Source organism: Callorhinus ursinus, unplaced genomic scaffold (assembly GCF_003265705.2).
Source record: "Callorhinus ursinus isolate GAN/ISIS: 27379988/994484 unplaced genomic scaffold, GSC_fseal_2.0 scaffold1, whole genome shotgun sequence".
NCBI lineage: Eukaryota > Metazoa > Chordata > Mammalia > Carnivora > Otariidae > Callorhinus > Callorhinus ursinus.
Genome location: NW_027397063.1, coordinates 135336719 through 135356402, shown reverse-complemented (window position 1 = coordinate 135356402; position 19684 = coordinate 135336719). Strand labels below are relative to the sequence as shown.

General features: G+C 44.6%; 1 protein-coding gene across 2 annotated transcripts in view; it reads right to left on the bottom strand.

The window, feature by feature from the left end:
• Window positions 1–19684, bottom strand: part of TGFBR2 (transforming growth factor beta receptor 2) — an 89574-nt gene that overhangs the window by 8508 nt on the left and 61382 nt on the right. For both annotated transcript variants that reach the window (XM_073901176.1, XM_025883364.2), the window contains exons 4-5: window positions 12009–12808; window positions 10208–10349 (exon numbers count right to left, since the gene is read on the bottom strand). In XM_073901176.1, coding sequence (XP_073757277.1) covers window positions 10208–10349; window positions 12009–12808 — 942 coding nt within the window. The remainder of the gene's footprint in view (window positions 1–10207; window positions 10350–12008; window positions 12809–19684) is intronic.

Sequence of the window (19684 nt, the reverse complement as noted above, 5' to 3'; positions counted from 1 at the left end):
CTAATACAATATAATGGGATAGGATTTGCATATGATATAAAGTGCTCTTTAAATAATCTGTCAGTCCACGGAGTCTCCATTTCCTACTATTTTGGCTGCCAAAGCTGGTGTCACTGGCTCCCTGCCCGGATCCCTTTACCAAGCCAGCAGCACCAGACCCCAGCTGCCACAAGTGTTGAGTCCTGAGGGCTCACACCTTCGCCCTTCTCTGGAGGACTGCCTTTGGCTGATGAGAGCTGCCTGTCCTGGAGATTTCCAGAAAGCCTTACCCCCCAGAGGCAGCCTGCAGCATATGATAAATTAATGTGGGTGTTTTCATAGTCTAACCCTCTTGCTTCTGCAGGGAGAGGGCTGTGGTGCAATTCACCCTCTAGAGCTCCCCATGAGATCAGGCTGAGGCTAGAACTCTCTTGAAACTACAAGTTTGCTGAGCTCCTCCCCTTCCTGTTTCTCTTTACTCTCTTCCCCTGAGACCTTATCCGCAATTAACCATTGCACAAAAATCTTTGTGTCAGACTACTTCTAGCAAAGCTGGCCTGAGACAGCTGCCAAGGAAGTGCTTTCTCTTTAGGTCAATCTCTCAGCTAAACTGCCCCATCTGACACTAGCTGCAAAGCCACCCTGAGGAAGTCTTGATAGGGCCTCTTCTTGAGAAACTGAATGTACTAACCCATCAACAATTCCCACCGCACAGCGCTCAGAAAGGGGCAGGGGATGACCATGGTCAGGGAAGGAAAATGGCGGCATCAGAATCAATCCCAGGTGTCAATCTCACGGCTGAGATTCCTACACAACAAAGAAAAAGTCTCCATAGTTGAGGTTATAACCCAGGGCCAATTTATTTCATTTCCAGTGCTAATCTTCAAAGTTGCATAAGCCACAGTAATTTTTAAGTTCTGTGGGGACCAAAGCAGGTTTCCCTGGGGAATCAGGGAGAGCTCAGAGAGGATGGCATAGGGCATCAGGCACAAGCTTGTTTTCTGGGTAAAGGAAAAGTAATGAATGCTCCTTTGGAAAAGAAGACAAAGGCGATAGTCCTTTCCCAGAGTAAAGAGAATTTTTACTGGATTACTTCCTACTTTTCCTAAAACCTTGGAAAGTTCTGAGATTCTCTAGTATCCCTAAGGGGCACGAGACCTGCTCCCAGTCTGTGACTTGTGGGAGATTTTATAGGGAAGGGAGGTCAAGGACAGTCTGAAAGCGGCTGGCCCTGAGCTGAGCTGGGACAGTGTGAGTCTATGAGTCTCCTTCTAAGTTTAAATTAGACAATTCTGGGTGACCATCATGTGACCCAAACAGGAACACCCCAGTCCCTTAACACTGAAGTAGTCTTTCAGGTGAGGAACCAAGATGGAGATTTAAAGTGCATGCATCTTTAAAAAAAATTAAAAGAAGGCGCCTCGGTAGTTCAGTTGGTTAAGTGACTGACTCTTGATTTTGGCTCAGTTCATGATCTCAGGGTCATGAGATCGAGCCCTGCGTTGGGGGCTCTGCCCTGAGCATGGAGCCTGCTTAAGATTCTCTCTCTCCCTCTCCCTCTGCTCCTCCTTCCCCTGTGCTCTCTCTCTAAAATAAAATAAAATAAAATAAAAATAAAAAAAATAAACCGTATGCATGTTTTAAGCCGACCTTTCTTCAACTCCCGGCGGATGTCATAGTTATATAATGTATAGTATATATTTTCCAAAATAGCTAAGTGGGCTTTTTTGTTTTATTGTGGATTTTTTGCAATTCCTCTTTGCTCTTTGCCCTCAGTTTAAACATGCTATTCCCACCTATTTTTTTTTTTTAGTCATGCCCTAGAATGTATGTAAAGATGACCTATGCTTGGCAGCGCCTCTCAGTCACCACCTTTAATGTGATTGTAGCAGCATGAAAACCACCGTCAGCCGGTGTTGCTTTTCTTTCTTTCTTTCTTTTTTTCTTTCTTTCTCTTTTTCTTTCTTTCTTTTTTTTCTTCCTTCCTTCCTTCTTCCTTCCTTTCCTTCTTTATTCTTCTTTCTTTCTTTTTCCTTCTGTGGCTGTGAAGGCAATGTCGTTCTCAGGCCTCCACCAGGATGCAGAGGATAACTGCTGCCAGACATTATGCTGGAGGCTGTTTCTTCCTGGAGGCCTCGTGCTAACTGCTCCTCAGGTCTGCCCAGAGGCCCTGAGGATACGGAGCACATCTGCTTTGCGTCAGCAGAAGGAGGTGGCCACAGACACCCAGCGGGACGCCTTAACTCCAGGGCAGGTGGTTGAGGGCAGGAGGCCTCTGCCAGCCAGGTGGGCACCGATGGTCCTCCCCAGGACAGGATATCAAGCACTGATAGCCGGATGGTCCAGGGGAATCCAGCAGAGGTAGTGACTGGCCAAACCAGGGGCTGGTTTTCGCTCCTACTTTCTCCCATTGTTTCAGGCATCTAGAGGCTGAGATGCTTCACCCACTCTGGCAAAACTGCTGGGTCCAAATTACGTATCTTTTATCCCTATTTATCTTTTATCCTTATCTATTTATTTTTCACCTTGGTGCTTAAAGTATTTTTATTTTAGAAAATGCATGTGGGGGCGCCTGGGTGGTTCAGTTGGTTAAGTGTCTGCCTTCGGCTCAGGTCATGATCCCAGGGTCTTGGGACCGAGCCCTGCATCAGGCTCCCTGCTCAGCGGGGACCCTGCTTCTCCCTCTCCTCCTGGCTTGTGCTCTTTCTCACTATCTCTAGCTCTCTCTCTCAAATAAATAAAATCAAAAAAAAAAAAAAGAAAGAAAAGAAAAGAAAAAGAAAATGCATGTGATTAAAACTCCAAAATTATTAAATAAATGGATATGGCAAAAGCAAATATTTCTCCCATTCCTCATTCTTAGTTGAACAAAACTGGCATCGATTGAATGCTGGGATTAATGGTGATTTAAATTTTCCCCTTACTGTTTATGATGAGCACTGCTCAATCTATATTTTTATAAAAGATGAGGTGTTTTGCTTCCCAGTTTACTGGGGACTGAAGCTTGAGTAAAACACTGCAGAAATAAATCACAAGAAAAGTGAATGCTACTCAGGTGTCTTGGGCAACACCAAATTGCTGTTAAAGTCACAAAACACCCTCTCTGTCCTCATCATATCACAAATCCATCCCATCCGAGGACCAGCACCTTCCACAGACCAGGCTTGGAGCAGCATGGTTGTGAATGTTTTGCAAGTAAAAGGAGTTGCATCTTGACAGAGGAAGTGAATACAAGTTATTAAGCATACTTTAAGCATTTCAAATGAGTCAGAGAGAGAATGTCAAAGAAGAGTCTTGAAAGATGTGATCCAACACTTCATTTTACAGTTGAGAAAAAAGAGGCAAGAGAGTGCACTGTATTCCGGGAAGAACACTCAGAATCGCATGCTAGATTACCGTTACTCTGAAAATGGTTTTGCCTTTTTAGGAAGCCTTGCATGCTTTCTCCTCTCTCCTCAAGCATTGCACTGAGCTCTTTCTCCCCCAGCCAGAACAAGCCCAGCTGGGGCAGCCCCAGGTGGGGATATGCCTGTCACAGATGTGACAAATGTGTTCCTCCCTGCCTTGGCCAGCCCCGCTGCACCACATGACTCTGAGAAGGGGAAGCTCATGGAATCTATCGGATGGCGATGGTTTGTAATTTCTAAAAGAGTTATGCAAAAAAACCCACTGATTACAAAAAGCAGCCCTCTCCTTAACTACTATTATTTACCGACATTAAACCCAAACATTCGTCCATTTTGGGTTTAGAGAAACAGGTGGGATGGTGGGGGTGGGGGGGGGGAAAAATGATTCTGTCACAAATTAGGCCGTGAGCACCAGATCAGGGCAGGGTTGGCCATGGAGTTCATGCATGGTTTTCGAGAGTTTTCTAGAGTCTTCTTTGTGCATTTGATCAAAAAAAATGTCCAGGCTCAGGCCTCCCTTCTACGAAGAGCTGTAGAGCAAGCAAATTAAGGCGTGAGCGGGCTCCCCCACCATTACTCAGTCTACTCCCAGAAGACCGCTGGCTACACAACTTTCCATGCCTGCTGGCCCAACTCCATGTAGAACAGGCTGGTGTTCACCCTCCCAAACTATCCCAGATGGATGGGGGTTGGAAGGTAAGCCCCCAGCTTCCTCGTGAGTCAGGTGGTGTGATGCGGAGGTGTGCGTTTGACTGCACTTGGGGTCCCCAGCAGGACTGTGTGTCCTAGCTGTCCACAGTGGTGCCCTGCTTGATAACACGCCATTTCTTGGCCTCCTTCCCTTTCCTGACTGACTTCCTCGTTCCCTTTCTGGCATTTCCTGAGATCACTTCCCAAATAAACCACTTATGCTCAATTCTTGTTCCAGGCTCTGAGGCACCCAACCCAAGGCAGATGTTCACACAACAGAATTATTCAATCAAACCAAGTCTCTGTCATGCCCTCAGGCTGCTTTCCCAGGCCAGGCGCACCAAGGCCCACCACCTCAGGATCTGCCCCCCCACCGCCCCCGCCCCGCCACCACCGACTGCCTCAAATGACCTCTTTTCTAAGAAATTTCTTTATTAGGAACCACTTGCTCTTCTTTCCAACTCCCCTTCCGCAGCTTTTCCCCAAAGTCTTCTCACTGGTGGAAGCCAGCCTGCCCTCCCAGACCCTTGTGGCTTCTTTTAATTTCTCTCCGAAGGCTCTGAAGAGAAACCATGCTTGCCTCTCTCCGCCCTCCCCCCACCCCGCCCCTGCCCCAGTCCTGCGCGCCTGCAGAGGGCAAGTCTCTGGGACCCAGTGCTGTTCCTCTGGAAGTCAGCATCTGGGACACAGCTGTTGTTTTGATGCAGTTCCAACTTAACAGAGCAGCAACGCTGTTGACAGTTTTCCCTAAAGCAGCACCCCTGAGTTTTATAGCTGCTTCCAGATTTTACTCCCCTGAAACCAGGAAAATGAAGCGCTTCCATCCCGTCTCTCTTCAGCCCTTCTCCCCCACCCCTCTTCGTTGTTGTTGTTATTGTTGTTGTTGTTTTTGTCTCTCTTTCCTCTCGTTTTGATTCCTGCGCACTTTCTGTCTGTTCTACAAGGCTGTAGCAAGCTGACAGTATGCTCAGGGACTCTGTCTCTCCTCTTGTTAAACGCTTGCTCCGCGGGAGGTTGTGTGTTAGCTTCTATTCAAAGGCCTAAATGGCCAGGGATCTGAAAGTCGGTTTGCTTGTGGGCCTGTTTTGGCTGGGGATGATGTGAATATTGTGCCTGCTGTGCTCGCCAAAGGGGGCCCTGAAAGGCTCCCCGCCTTCATCCGCCCCCCACACACCACAAACACTTGCATGAACACCAAACAAACCGAAAGCCAGACAGAGATTTCTTTGTAAAGACAGGGCCAGTCTCTGCGTCCGTCCTTGCTGAGTGACGACTGCAGGACTTTCCTCCTTCCTTAGAAGACAGTAACAGACCAATCACCTCCTTCTTCCAACAGCTCTGAGAGACCTGTTCTCTTGACTTTCATATTCTTCCAGATGATCCAAGTGTCTGAAATGATCCCCTCTGTCATAATCTGTCCCTAACTCTTTATTTTTCTTTCTAAAATCGTCATATTGGCCTCCTCTCACCCCTGGTGTTGTATCACATATTGATTTGTTTACTACCTGTCTTTCTAGAATATTAGCTTTTCAGAGACTCCTTGTCCCTTGAGGACAGAGACTTTTTTTTTTCTTTCAATTTTTTCACTACTGTGCCTCTAGCATTTTGAATATGCCTGCCATGTCATTGGTCCTCAATAAATATTTGTTGAGGGAAGGAATGAATGGATAAATAGATCTTCAGAGAAAAAAGGGTAAGAAAGTTATCTCAGACTTTAGGGCGCTGAGCCCATAACATGCTCAGAAATGAACAGCTTTGCGATTCTGCTAACAGAGATGCACCCAGAGGAGACAGCCATGTCAATCCCTGGAGACTTTCATGAGTAAGGCCGTCACCGAACATTCCTCAAGCGTGTGACTGTCTTGCCAGCTACTTCCAGAAAGGCATGGAATTAAAGGCCAGGATGCACCAAGTCACACTGGCTGCCTGATCCATAATGATGATCGTGGTGAGGGAAGCCGTCCTTTACTGAAGCTGTCCTTCACTGGTCAGGCCGGCTGCGTCCTGGGAAGGTTGGGGCCAGGGGGCTAGAGTCAGACAGCAGGGCTCTCATTCCTGGCCGCACAGCTTGCCCATCTCCGGACACCTCAGTTTTTCCCATCTGTAAAATGCAGCCAGTAACAGTGCTTACACTTCAGGGTCCTTGGCAGACTGGAGGAGGGGACCCGTGAAGCAAGTGTGTAGTCATGGTGGTTACTCTTCCTCTGTGGCTCTCTTCATGATCACACGGGCGTCCCCCAGGAGGCCCTTCCTTTTTGACCACCCTCCTCAATTATGACAGCCCATCTCTTGAGCTCCTGGGTGCGAATGGCGCTGTACCAGTTGGCTTCAGAAGAGTGCCATGATCCTCTGTTTGCGTTTTCTCATCTGGTAAGAGACTTCTCCCGTGTAGTGCTCTGTCTTTCTCTGTTCCCCTGAGCCACTCTGCACAGAGGACAGGCTGATCAAGAAGGAACTCAAGAGGACACTCCTGAGTTTTCCCCTTCCTTCCAGAGCTGACCTAACCCTCTGTGCCTAGCCCTACTGTCTCACTGCCCTCAGCTGACGTGGGCTTTAAGTGCCCCATGCCCCTGCCTTACCTTCCGGCAGCACCGGTCACAACTGAACTGCACTTGCCTGTTCAAAAGTCTATTTCAGTCCCAGGTAAGGGCATGAGACAAAGCCTAGTGTCGAGACCCGACATTCACAGAAGACCTGCAGCGTGGAACAACTGTGCTTCGGGAGACGAGCCTAGAGAGGCGAGCGAGGGTCAGGTTTAGTGTCCGTGTGAAGAGTCTGGGCTCAACCCCAAGAGCAGAATGGAGTCACTTAAAGGCAGGAAAGCTGGGGTTTCTCATTCCCTGCAAGACTGTCCCCTGACGCTTAGTGTCCTACTGCATTCAGTTCGATGTTTTGCTACTCAGAATAAAACCAGATGGCGTATTAGCTGACCTATGTTGCAAAATAAAATCTCAAGTCTTCAAGTCATCAGACTAAGTTAAGCTTCAGATTCCACATTTCCGTTTTTGAAACGAGACTGTCCATGAAAAATAGTAATTACATACATTGTATTTCAGGTTACAGAAAAGAAGGTTTAAGCTCAAGGAAAGCTTTTTTATATCCCGTCCTCTTTCTTAGATCTTCAAAATTAAAGCCTAACGGCCACTGGAAGGAATTAGTACCCATTTTATTTGTAAGGTAAGAAATGTGTCTGCATGTGCACATTTTTAAAAAGTAAAGAAAAAGAAGGCTACAAACTTCCTGAAGGCAAAACCTGTCCTTCTACCTGTGTATCTACAACAGCTGGGAGGGAAGGCATTTATCTGCAGGATTTATGTTGTTTCCAGGGGATTCCCGAAATATAGAAGAAAAGTCTCTGAAATTAAGACTAGGCTAAGAATCTGTCTTTGATGTTTTTAAGATACATCCCCCTCAAAAAACAAAACACAACAAAACACAACCCCCCAAAACCCTAAACCAAAAACCAATGCTTTCAAAAGAAGGTTAACGAAAGGGCTTATACATGTGAGTTCACACACTAAAACAACTGAAGGGCTTTCAGTTGGGCCAAAGTGAGCACCGATAAATAGCTTGGGTTTCTGCAGCCTGAGCAGAGATGGGAGAAACACGACTGTGGGCTTAAGATCAAACAAAATGAGAACTGGGATGGCCTCTTTCCGGTCCCCCAAAAGCCGTCTGTTCTTACCCTAGAGGTTATGAAAGGTTTTTTGAGACCAGCTGAGCAAATGAGATCCGGTTCCTTCCTTGGGAAAACTTGTTTATACTGTATCCGTTTTTAGACCTTGTACAAGTTGGTGAACTCAGTTCTTCCCATTAGCCCGACTTCTTCCACACTCAGCAAATATCAACAGGAAAGGGTTTCAGTCATCGATCACAATGAAAGCAGGGATCTCACATAGGGCCTTAATAAGCTGGCTGCACTGACAGAGGGAAAGCAGAGAAACAATCTCCAGCTCATGTTTATAGAATAACGGGTCTGAAAGGATAGAAAAGATACCGAAATCTAGGTAAATTTATTCTGACAGTGACAACAGCATCGTCTCTTACACAACTCATACCGGTCTAAGGATTCATTTTGGAACTGTTAAAGCTTTCAAGCAGAAAATTATTCTCAGTGGCTGAAACTTGGTTAAACAAATTTCACTGTACAAGGAAAAACCAAGTTAGTGTTGGATGTGCTGTCGGGGAAGAAAGTCGGGCAAGACAGCCAGACAGGAAGTGCTATCCCCATGCAGGAACCCAGGCAGATAGGTGATGGGACAGCAAGATTTCCAGTGGGAAAGCAGTGACCTGGGCCCATCCTGGAGCGTCAGCTAAGGAAGTTCTAAACAGGATGAAGATTCAGAGCCAGCGTGGTGCCAACCAGATCCACCATGTTTTACCCATGGGTAGTGTGCTCCAGTGACCAACGCTGTGGCGATCTGAACAACAAAATAAATATTGGTGATATTGGATACCCATAGAAGAAAATAAATATTCACAGCTCCATACTGATATAAATGCATAATGAAAAGAATAAATACCGGGGGTGGTCAGAGAAAGGACAGATCTCCCTTACAGCAGAAGACCTACTAACGCATGTAGAAAGGATAAGACAACAGAAAATCGCTGACAGGCAAACATTACAATAACAATTGTTGCCAACAAGGATGACTGATGGATCCTAAAATCAGCAGGTAAAGTTATGATAAGAAACAGGTCTAGTATCCTGATGAAACAGGTGTTTAGTATCTTTAGAAACAGGCCAAGGTATCTTCTTATAAGATATGTTTTAATCACAAATGGAAAAAGCAGTATCTTTACAGGGGAGAAACCTGGCAGATACCACCCCAACCCAGGGACCAAACTGAACAGACACCCTGACATCTTGTTCCCCTTCCATGAGCCTCCAAGGAGGGCAGAGCATCATTGCTGAAGCATTGCAAGAAGTACTTGCCCCAAATGCACGATCTCAATCTAACCGTGAGAAAACATCAGAGAAACCCAAAGTGAGAGACCGTCTATGAAATAACTAGTATAACTTCTTCCTGAGTGTCCAGGTCATGAAAGACAGACAGACTGAGGAACTGTCACAAGTTGAAGGAGACTAAGGAGGCACGGACGTTAACTGGAACATAGGATCCTGGACTGGATTTTGCTCCAGAAAAGGACACTACTGGGAACCCGGAAACATGAATAACTAGTACGGGCTAATTAAGAGTATTGTGCCAATGTGAATGACCTGTCTTCAATAGCTGTGCTGTGTGGTTTAGGTAAGGTGTTAATGGTAGGGGAAGCTGGGCGAAGACTATATGGGAACTCCCTATACTATTTTTGCAACTGTTCTGTAAGTCTAAAAATATTACAAAACAAAGAGTTAAAAATAAAACTGGAGTTGGCCTGGCTTGACTTAGCAGCCAGCCAGGACCAAGCTGAGATGCATAAATTTCTAAGGTAAGAGTGAAGACCGTCATGGAAACTAGGGAGAAGAATGGGAAAAGGGTAAAAATGTAGACCTGAGCCATTCTCATGTCCACAGAAATCAGGGACAATGCTGTCTAAAACAATGGCATCCCTCCTATGTCCCTGAAGAATACCGTGGCATTCCTTAATAACCTCTCTACTAGATTTTTATAAAGCTTAACAAATATATCAAATCACTCTGCTTGTTTTGCCCAACAAAGGAAAGTCATCTCCATAAAAATAAATTTTGAGCCAAATCCACCACCTGGACCTTATAATTCTTAAGGTTTAAAAACCTTAAAATAGAAAACCAAACAAAAATCAGATATTTTCCTGAACAATATTTTCCATTTGATAAACAGAACTCATTCCTATAAATTGTATCGGTGTTCAAGTCTTCCCAGATATTTAAATATCTGTGGCGAGATGTGTCAAGAGAAGAGTAATCATACTTCAAAAAGGGGGATAGAAAGCTTTATGCTCTGAACATGGCTTTCAGCTTAAAAATCTAGGCTTTTATTTAGCACAATTCCCAATCATTCTGGAATGGCTGTGTACTAACAGATCTCAGCCAGCTCTCACTGTGGAGTTAACTCTGTTGTAGCCCTGGAATTATGCTTGAAGCAAACAACATAACATCATTTTGAAGACGCGTCAACCCCTGCACCATGATGGTGGTCCATACGTACCTCCCACTGCATTACAGCGAGATGTCATCTCCCAGAGTACCAGAGCCATGGAGTAGACATCCGTCTGCTTGAAGGATTCAACATTCTCCAAATTCATCCTGGACTCTAGGACTTCTGGAGCCATGTATCTTGCGGTTCCCACCTAAAGCAATAATAGACTTTGAGACCCATCATGTAATTCCCGGCTGCATCTTTATTTTAGAAATATAACTGATGTTTGTCCTCGACACATGCAGATGATCTTTGAAAAGCACAGTGCTCTTTTAAATCATGAGACTGGCAAAGAAAGGTACAGCTTATGAAATTATTTTTAAAAATAGGTTTTCTCTCCCTGAAAACACTTTTAAAAATATAAACAAAGCATACCAAAAGAAGGAAATGCCAAACCCCAGAGCTGCTTTATCTAGCTTCATGATATATGTCATTGTATTCTACAATAACATCCTCACCGATAACCAGGGAGATAACATCTGTGATACTTTAGATCTTTATTTTTGCTTTTGCAAATTAACTATTTTCTCATTCCCGAAACACCAAGATTTATGGGGAAAATAAGAATCATTGCCATTAGTTTCGGTCACTTGAGGACTGTCTCAACTTCTTTGTTTACTCCATGGTACTGTTCTAGTGTGCCAAGAATGTAGTGTAACTTCATAAAATCTCTAGTAAACTAAACTGCATGAAAGTATTTCTACAGTAAAAGACCAAATCTAGATCATTTTATAATTTAGCCATGTAGGACCGATAACGCGAAAACACTGGTATACACAGGAAAAAAGAGGAAAGATATTTCTAGGGAAGGGATCACTTAAACGTTTGATTTTGTAGCATGTATAGCTTCACTAAATAACAATGAAGTTCCTACACTTTCAAGAAGCTAAGGACGGTCAGGTGAGTTGATATTATTGTCCCAAGGAATGTTTCTTAATGGTATGTATCAGAAGAAATTTTTCTTCTTACTAGGTCGCTGCATGACTCATTACCCTGTCAGATTAATCTGTCCATGTTTCACTCGATATGTTTATCTGAACATTGGCTGTGCAGCCATAGACCCAAGAGAGCAGACCGAGCCGTAACCAAATGCTTCAGAAGCACATACCCCCACCTGCTTAGAGGAAACGATGGTGCTTTGCAGACTCTACTGTAATCCATATCAAGCTTTCAGTGTGTGAAAACATGGGGCACCATTATTCATAAAGGATGGCTTGGTAATTTCTAGTGACCTTCCAATATCTCCTTACCCAAAAAGGTTTCTATTGTTATCTGTGAGATGCTTCAAAGGAACTGGAGAATTGTGTATCTACTCAGTCTGTCATCTCACTCAAGTATATATTGGACATTTTCGCTGTTCCAGTGTTAGATGTGAGCAAAAATGGAAGTGGATTTGGGCTACAAGGAGACCGCCCTCTGGAAAGGTAAAAAGGAAACAAGGTAGCCACCAATAGTTCAGAGTAGGAAGGGCTGAGTAGAAGCATAAGAGAGGAAAAAGAGACAAAGCACGGGTGGTGTTGGAAGCAATGAAAAGTAATTTACAAATGGGAGAGAAATGAAGACCAACTGAAGGAGAAGAACGCCTACCCTGGATTAGATGGGCTTGGCAGAAACCGGAGGAGAAATGTTGTTCATTAGAAAAGCACGCTGGCAGGAGAGAGTGGGGCATGCCGAGGGGCAACTCCTCACTTTGGCTAGATTCCCTAGACAGGTGTCCAGAGCATCGGGCTGTTTGAGACAAAAGACATGAGAGATGGATGGAGAGGTGGCTTGGGCCCGCTACAAGTAAGGGGACCCAGGTCTAACTTACCTGCCCACTGTTAGCCAGGTCATCCACAGACAGAGTTGGGTCGAGGCGCAGGGAAAGCCCAAAGTCACACAGGCAGCAGGTCAGGTCGTTCTTCACGAGGATATTGGAACTCTTGAGGTCCCTGTGCACGATGGGCATCTTGGGCCTCCCGCACAGGGTGTGGTCGCTGTGCAGGTGAGCAATGCCCCGGGCGAGGGAGCTGCCCAGCTTGCGCAGGTCCTCCCAGCTGATGACGTGCCGTGTGAGGTATTCCTGTAGGTTGCCCTTGGCATGGAAGGCAGTGATCAGCCAATACTGCTTCCCCAGCTCCGTCTTCCGCTCCTCGGCCGTCAGGAATTGCAGGATGTTCTCATGCTTCAGGTTGATGTCTGAGAAGATGTCCTTCTCCGTCTTCCAGGAGGCGTACTCCTCGTAAGGGAAGATCTTGACTGCCACAGTCTCGAACTGCTCTGAAGTGTTCTGCTTCAGCTTGGCCTTGTAGACCTCGGCGAAGCGACCTTTCCCCACCAGGGTGTCCAGCTCAATGGGCAGCAGCTCTGTGTTGTGGTTGATGTTGTTGGCACAGGTAGAGCTGATGTCGGAGCGGTCATCTTCCAGAATGATTGCCAGGTGCTCGCTGAACTCCATGAGCTTCCGCGGCTTGCTGGTCTCCCAGGACGGGCTCAGCTTCTGCTGCCGGTGAACGCGGTAGCAGTAGAAGGTGATGATGACAGCTATGGCGATTCCCAGGGGTGGCAGGAGGCTGACGCCTGTCACTTGGAATATGACTAACAACAGGTCAGGGTTGTTGGTGGCATATTCTGATGTGGAAACAAAAGGAGGGAGAGAAGAAGTTGGGTTTGGTGGGTATGCACAGTCAGAGAGTGGGTCCACACCTCAGGCATCTAGAAGTTTTAACATCTGCATAATTTTTGTGGATAATAAATTGTGACTTTTTATTCCAGGGATGGATGCACCCGTCCAGACTTCCTTGCCGCTGGCCACCTATTCAAGGTCTCCTATTCTTCCCTCAAACTTCAGCTTCAATGTCACTCTCTAAAGGAGATCTAGGAAAATGTGGGGAAGTGTTTTATTTTATATATTCTCATCACACTCTACATTTTTCCTATGTGACAACTTGGCACAATTAGAATTAAATCACTATGACTCCAGTTATGGGTTTCACATCTGCCTTTCCCTACTTTCCCCACCCTCAGTGGATTGACCACTCCACGCTGGCAGGGGCCATGTCTTTCTTCTTCACCACCAGAAACAGTGCTGAGCACACATCAGGTCCTCAGTAAGTGTTGGATAAATGGACAAAGCATTCACGGAGTGTAAACCAAGGCATTACAGGAGGCTCTGGGAATAAAGAAAGAATGGTAGCTCCTGCCTCCAAAAAGCTTACGTAGATGGTATTGGGTAGAAATGAAGACACTCTCACGGTCCTACCATTGTCTTTATTCTTTCCTACACTCCAGCTTGCCCTGTTCTGACCAACCTCCAGGCCACCCTTAAACATAGGCGATGGGAAGAGGAGTCTGTGAAAAAGGGTCTTTGGAAGTCAGTCACCTTATATCCACCCAATATTCCTCTTTTCAATGTGCATGTGGTGTGTAGTTTCGTAGAACAGGAAATCTTACTAGCAACAGTGGGAATATTGCTACAAAGGTGAGAGGAGTGAAAAGAAGGAAATGCAGGCAGTTTTCTAACTTGGACCCCACTGAAGCAGGCCCTGTGGGGTGATGGAGGAGAGTCATTAGCACCAGCTATCTGACCACATATAATGTCGTGTATGTCAAACTTTGCTTCATGTGCTGGCCTCGGCTGGCTCTGGTTAAACAGTTTTCCTTCTGGGAAGAAAAACATGGATGGAAACAGTCAGCGGCAGGAGATAGTGAAAGGCAGTTACGGTTCAGTAAGAGCTTCGTGTTAGCCTGTCTCCACTGGGCAAGAATGCCAGAATGCTACTGCTTTTATATGTCGTTCATTTTCCCTCACAGTTACCTATTAACAAGCAGTCCTCATGATCAGATGCTAGATTTCCTCACTAAATGTAGCACTGCTGGGTGCCTACTATGGTATGGATGGCCCTGCCATCAAAGGGATTATAGCCCAAGGAGAGGGGTAGGACACGTACACAGGATATGCATAGTAACATATGGCAATCTGGGACAGGCGCTGAATTTGTGCTGCAGTCTATACGCACTGGCGGAATGTAGAAGAGCTTAGAGAAACAGGGAACCACAGTGACAAGGACCATGTTTTAGTTGGTCAATGGAAGATGGGAAAAGGTCAATGACGGCTAGAAGGAATGTCACATTAAAAACTACGAATATACGATCTATTTGAGGAAGAGCACTTTTCCCAAACTGCCAAGTCCACACAAGGGAACAGAGAGGAAAAGGGTTGGGTGGGTGACATGGACGTGGACATCATGTCAGAGAAAGTATCTATAATTGTTCAATTGGCAGTTTTCACCTACTGTAGGTGTTTGATGAGAATACAGCAATAAGAATGTAGTCTAGGTGCAAGGGGGAGAACCATAACCTCTTGAAGAGAACCCATTACCTCGATCGTATTTGATATCATCCCTTAACAAAGCACAGTGAGAGATGACGCTCGTGCTGTGCCAGTTTGGGGTATTTGGGTTCTTATTTTGAGGGGGTATTCAGGTTTAACATGACGTACTGCCTGGTCCTAAGGTCAGTTTCTAAGTGGAAACGCCAACTTCTACTGCCTATACTTCTAGATGGAAACCTTAGCTCTGAAGTCTATTTGATGGCACTGAAAAACTGGAAAAGTAACCCCAAAACATCTGAACTTCAGCAACCAAGAGGAAAAACAGTCACTATTTTGGGGAAAGATCTACTAGTGCATTAAAAAGAATACGGAAGGGGAAACAATATGGTAACTGACTCTTGAAAACCCAAATTCTTGCTCACATTGGGAGGCATGAATGGGACAAAGGACAGGTGGTGAGGGTGGTGACAACGGGTGAGGCGATGACAGAAGACACTGGAACTGCAAAAGTAAAAAGAGTTCGTGTTGGGCGCCTGGGTGGCTCAGTTGGTTGGGCAACTGCCTTCGGCTCAGGTCATGATCCTGGAGTCCCGGGATCGAGTCCCACATCGGGCTCCCTGCTCTGCGGGGAGTCTGCTTCTCCCTCTGACCCTCTTCCCTCTCGTGCTCTCTATCTCTCATTCTCTCTCTCTCTCAAATAAATAAATAAAATCTTAAAAAAAAAAAAAAAAGAGTTCGTGTAGACAAGTACGGACTGTCCCCATCGTTTAGCAAAGTACGAGCCCGGAGAGCAAGGTTAAGGGGGCAGATGAAGGAGCTGTCACAGCAGGAAACAATGTTCCTTCCCAGTAACCGCGCCTCTATCATCTGAAGTATCTCATGAATGTGTCTGCTTCAAGCACCCACTTGTCTGTAACCACACAAGATGCCTTATAGTCATAAATCAGTTTGATTCCCACACTGCTTATTTTCCCCAAGAGAAAGTGAACTGTCCAGGGTAAATCTACACATACCGATCACCACGCTATACCCAGCGCCTGGCCTAGGATGGGGTACCTACAGTACTCAGCAAATGTTGGTCACAGAAGCTGAATGGATGATGACTTACCCTCACATGTTTTTCTGTTCTACAGCAGGATTGGCAAGCCATGGCCACAGGGACTATTCTGTGCAGTCCCACACGCTACAAATGTTTGTTTGTGTTTTAAAGAGTTGTTTAGAAAAAGAAAGAAACTAAGACGTTCATGCAGCAGAGATAATATCTGGCCCAGAAAGCCTAAAATATTTACTACCTGGTCCTTCATAGACAAAGTTTGTTGGCCCCTCTCGTATAGATGTTATTTGTTTTAACAACCTCTAAGGCATTAGCAGAGTGTGGGGAGACTTCACTTTGGTCCAATTGTGAATTTTCTCTTTCACACATGGGGCAACAACACAACTAGAAAATAAAAAAAAATATATTAATTGCATAATTACTTGGCTGTGTCTTCAATGGGTTAAAGAGTGCAAAATGTTCAAATGAACTGTTCACTTATCGCTGATAATTTTATTTTGTAATTCCTGGCCATAGATGAAAAGGGTCTTCCTCGCTAACTTCTATTCTTCTTCAGGCTGCGGGAAAGACAAACACAGAAATCCCCCAAAATTTATGTGTGAAGAAGATTCTAGAAATCCCCCCCTGTTCAATATCAGAAACCAAAGCGTTACTTTCCCCTCAAATTTCCTGTGATTTCTTTTTGAAAACCTACATGTAAAAATTTGGTGGGGTGGGAATTACTGAATAACATCTGTCAATCTTGAAACTTCAAAGAGGTGGTGAAAAACCCTAACAATAGCAAACTGGGTTAAAAGGGAGCTTTGGGATGTGGTTTTATCTAAACAGGAGCCACCCACACCCTCTCGCAGTATTAACCCTCGGGGCTGCTACTAGAAAAACCAACAGCCGTAGGGAGAGGTGCAAACCAGCATCTCCTTTACTCAGAGATTAGCAGGGGGCATTTCTTTTGGCCAACCCCCAAATACACAAAAACTCAGAAATCAAATACTTAGTATGAGCCTGGCTATGCGCTAACAGTTTTATATAATATTTGTATTTAATTGAGAGGAAAACCCTATGAGGTGGATATTACAATGATTATAAGCCCCATTTCACAGATGAGAAAGCTAAGGTTTGGATGGATTAAATGATTTCCCAAGATCAGACATTTCGGTAACAGCAAAGCTAATATTTGAAATGAATTGTCTGATTGGAGACAGACAATTAATCCTGCTCTTAATCCCATGCTATGTTGTCTTTACACTTCACAACGGTGAGAGCCAATTAAGAATGACTTTATAAAACCTCTCAACTTGCTAAATTGGTTGCCTTCATTGGGGCTTGTCGATCAATCAAGTGGCACTGGCCATTCTTAGATAATGCACCCCAAAGGGCATGTTCTAGATGTGCAGACCATTCTCTTTGGTTCCTAACTAAGAACCACAGTTGAGTAGTGTCCCTGCAAATATGTGTCTTTTCCCTGCCTGGGAAGAAAAGTCTTACGTGAGGAAGAACCCTAAAATCTCTCTTGTCAGAGTCTATCCCAGGGCCTACAACATAGGATGCTCAAGATATAATTGCCGAACCATGGAATTTTTACATAAACGGTTTCCTGGATGTCAGGTAACTAGCGTTCAAGACTTGATCTTCACATTATGCTCCCTCGCGTTCCATGACATCCAGTCGGACACAGGTATTCTTCACTTGTTAGAAGTTCCTGTTAAGCCACTTGCTCTTATGAAACACTTATATTAGTACCTGTTTTTGCTAACGGCAAGAAATCCAAAGAGGACTGTCACTTCGATGAAAGGAGGCAAGAAGAAAAAATGGCAGTCTGTCTGTTTTGCAGCGAGCTGTTATAGAGGCGGCACACACCCCAGCGGCAAGACTGGCCCCGCCCAGCTCCTTCCCTGAGAACTGCACTGGGCATCTCAGCATCCAGCCGCCATAGCTTTGAACTCTGTGAACATGTGTGCTTTATCTCGATTTATTTTGGGCATCTGTTAGCAAGATGTGTCCCACAGTATCAGAAGAGCCTAAAAGTGGTTATTTTGGGGGCTCTGGGAATGCTCAAAAATGTTCCCCAATTAAATTAATGGTAATCGCTTCTTTGCTTTACGTCTTTTTGGCTTGCAAAAGGTTTTGTAGGAACGCTCTCCCTTTGGATAGTGGGGGGGGACACAGTTCTGGGAGGGGAGGATTACAAAGAAGAGTAGAATTTCTCTAAGATTCATAGAAAGTAAAGCTCTACAGTGTAATAGCAAAAGTTACTAGCCTGAGCTCCATGGGTAGAATTCAGTAGATCTGTGAATGTAAATGGGCACAAATCACGTCTCTTTATTTTCTCCAACCATTAGCTAAAATTTAACATTTCCTATCCGTAGCTGTAGCTATGACTTTGTCCCCACTAGAAACCACAGGTGTTTTCATGCCATGTTACATTTGTGGCAGATGTCTCAGTGTCTCATCTATACTCATCACTTAGACATTTCAATATCTTCGATCTGATGCTAGATCCTATCATTTCAAGCATGATTACAGAAGCACATGATTACAGAAGCACATATTACAGCATCACAAATTTATTTTTAAATATATTTGATAAGTATTTTTCAATATCAGTAATTGTCTTTGAAACCCCGTGTATTCTATTTTATGCCTTTAAAAACATCCCTTTGAGAAGGGGTCCACAGGGTTCACCAGACTTCCAAGAAGTCCATGGCACATGCACAAAAAAAGCGAAGAACCCTTGGCAGAGGGAAGGCACTGGAGCTCCAGTCTCTGCCAGGATTTCCTAGAGCAGAGACTTTGAGATTCGGCTGTGTCTCTGGGAAGTTACTAAGGGAGGAAGCTGGTGCCAATAACAGATCCTCCTGGCAGGATGTGTTCTCTTCCCCCAGGGGGAAGAGAACTCTGAACTCTGTCAGAGCTTCTGTCCCTTCTGTCCTGCATGAAGGGAGGTCTGCAATGGAAAATGGTGGGAAGCCCTCCTTTGAAATCCCAACAGTAATAAAGATAACTAACATAAAATGTGCTTTATGGAACTAGGCAATTCACGTTATAAGCATCAGCTCACTTTATTTCTCCAACAACCAAGTCAGGTTCTGTTAATAGCCCTGTTTTATAGAGAAAGATATTGAGCCTCAGTGGATTCTACAACATTCTCGTTTACTTAGTTTACTTAGGAAACAAAATAAAAGTTGTCCCTAGTATCAATTCTCCTGCCAATTTTCTCTGGCACAGCCAAAGTAGAATTGTAGTTGTTAAAGAGATAGGTTTTTGTTCACTATCATATCACTCAGAGCTTGGCACATAAATAAGGAGACAAGTCAAATTTGTTGAGCAGATGAATTAATAGATTTGATGAATCAATCTGATGAGGAATAATTCTGTAGAGCTGACCCCCTCTCCTCCAAAGGCCAAATGCCATGGATGAGCCAGGCTCTCCTCTGCTTGGTAAGTGCATGCTTCATATCACACCACTCTCCCTGTAATTTGCATATAGCATGTGGGAACTGTAAGCATGAGTACCTGGGATGTGGTATGAAGGAAGGAGCCCTAGACTGGAAGTCAGAAGACTAAGATCCTATTCCTATCTCTATAATTAATCACCATAAAATCTGAGGCAAGTCATTTAACCTCACTGGGACTCAGTTTCCTAAAAATGCTTATGGTTCTTGGTTCCACTTGAGAAAAAAAAAAATGCCTCATCAATAGAACACTTCCAATAGAAGAAACCAGAGCCTCTTGGCAAACTGGCCAATTCTAGGTCTGGGGCTGGAAATAATGAGTTTGGAATATTTTGTTACAGCACATAAACAGGAAGTGATCAAAGACTACTGAGGTCATGACAAGAAGACCCAGGACTCTTCTTGATGAGATTCTCACTGGCCAAGATAGGAAACTTAGAAATTTAATGAAGATTTTAAAAAAGCAACACACTGGGATCCATTTAAGTACGTTTAAGCTTATGATATCAGAATGATTAAAAAACAAATTTATCAACTTCCGAGGATAACAGGATGTCAGCTCATTATATGGAAAACTAGAAAATGAAGAGAAACATCAAGCATGCCTCCTGACATTTTCATCACAACCACAGCACTGGGTAACCAAAGAGTTGAAGAAAACATCTCTT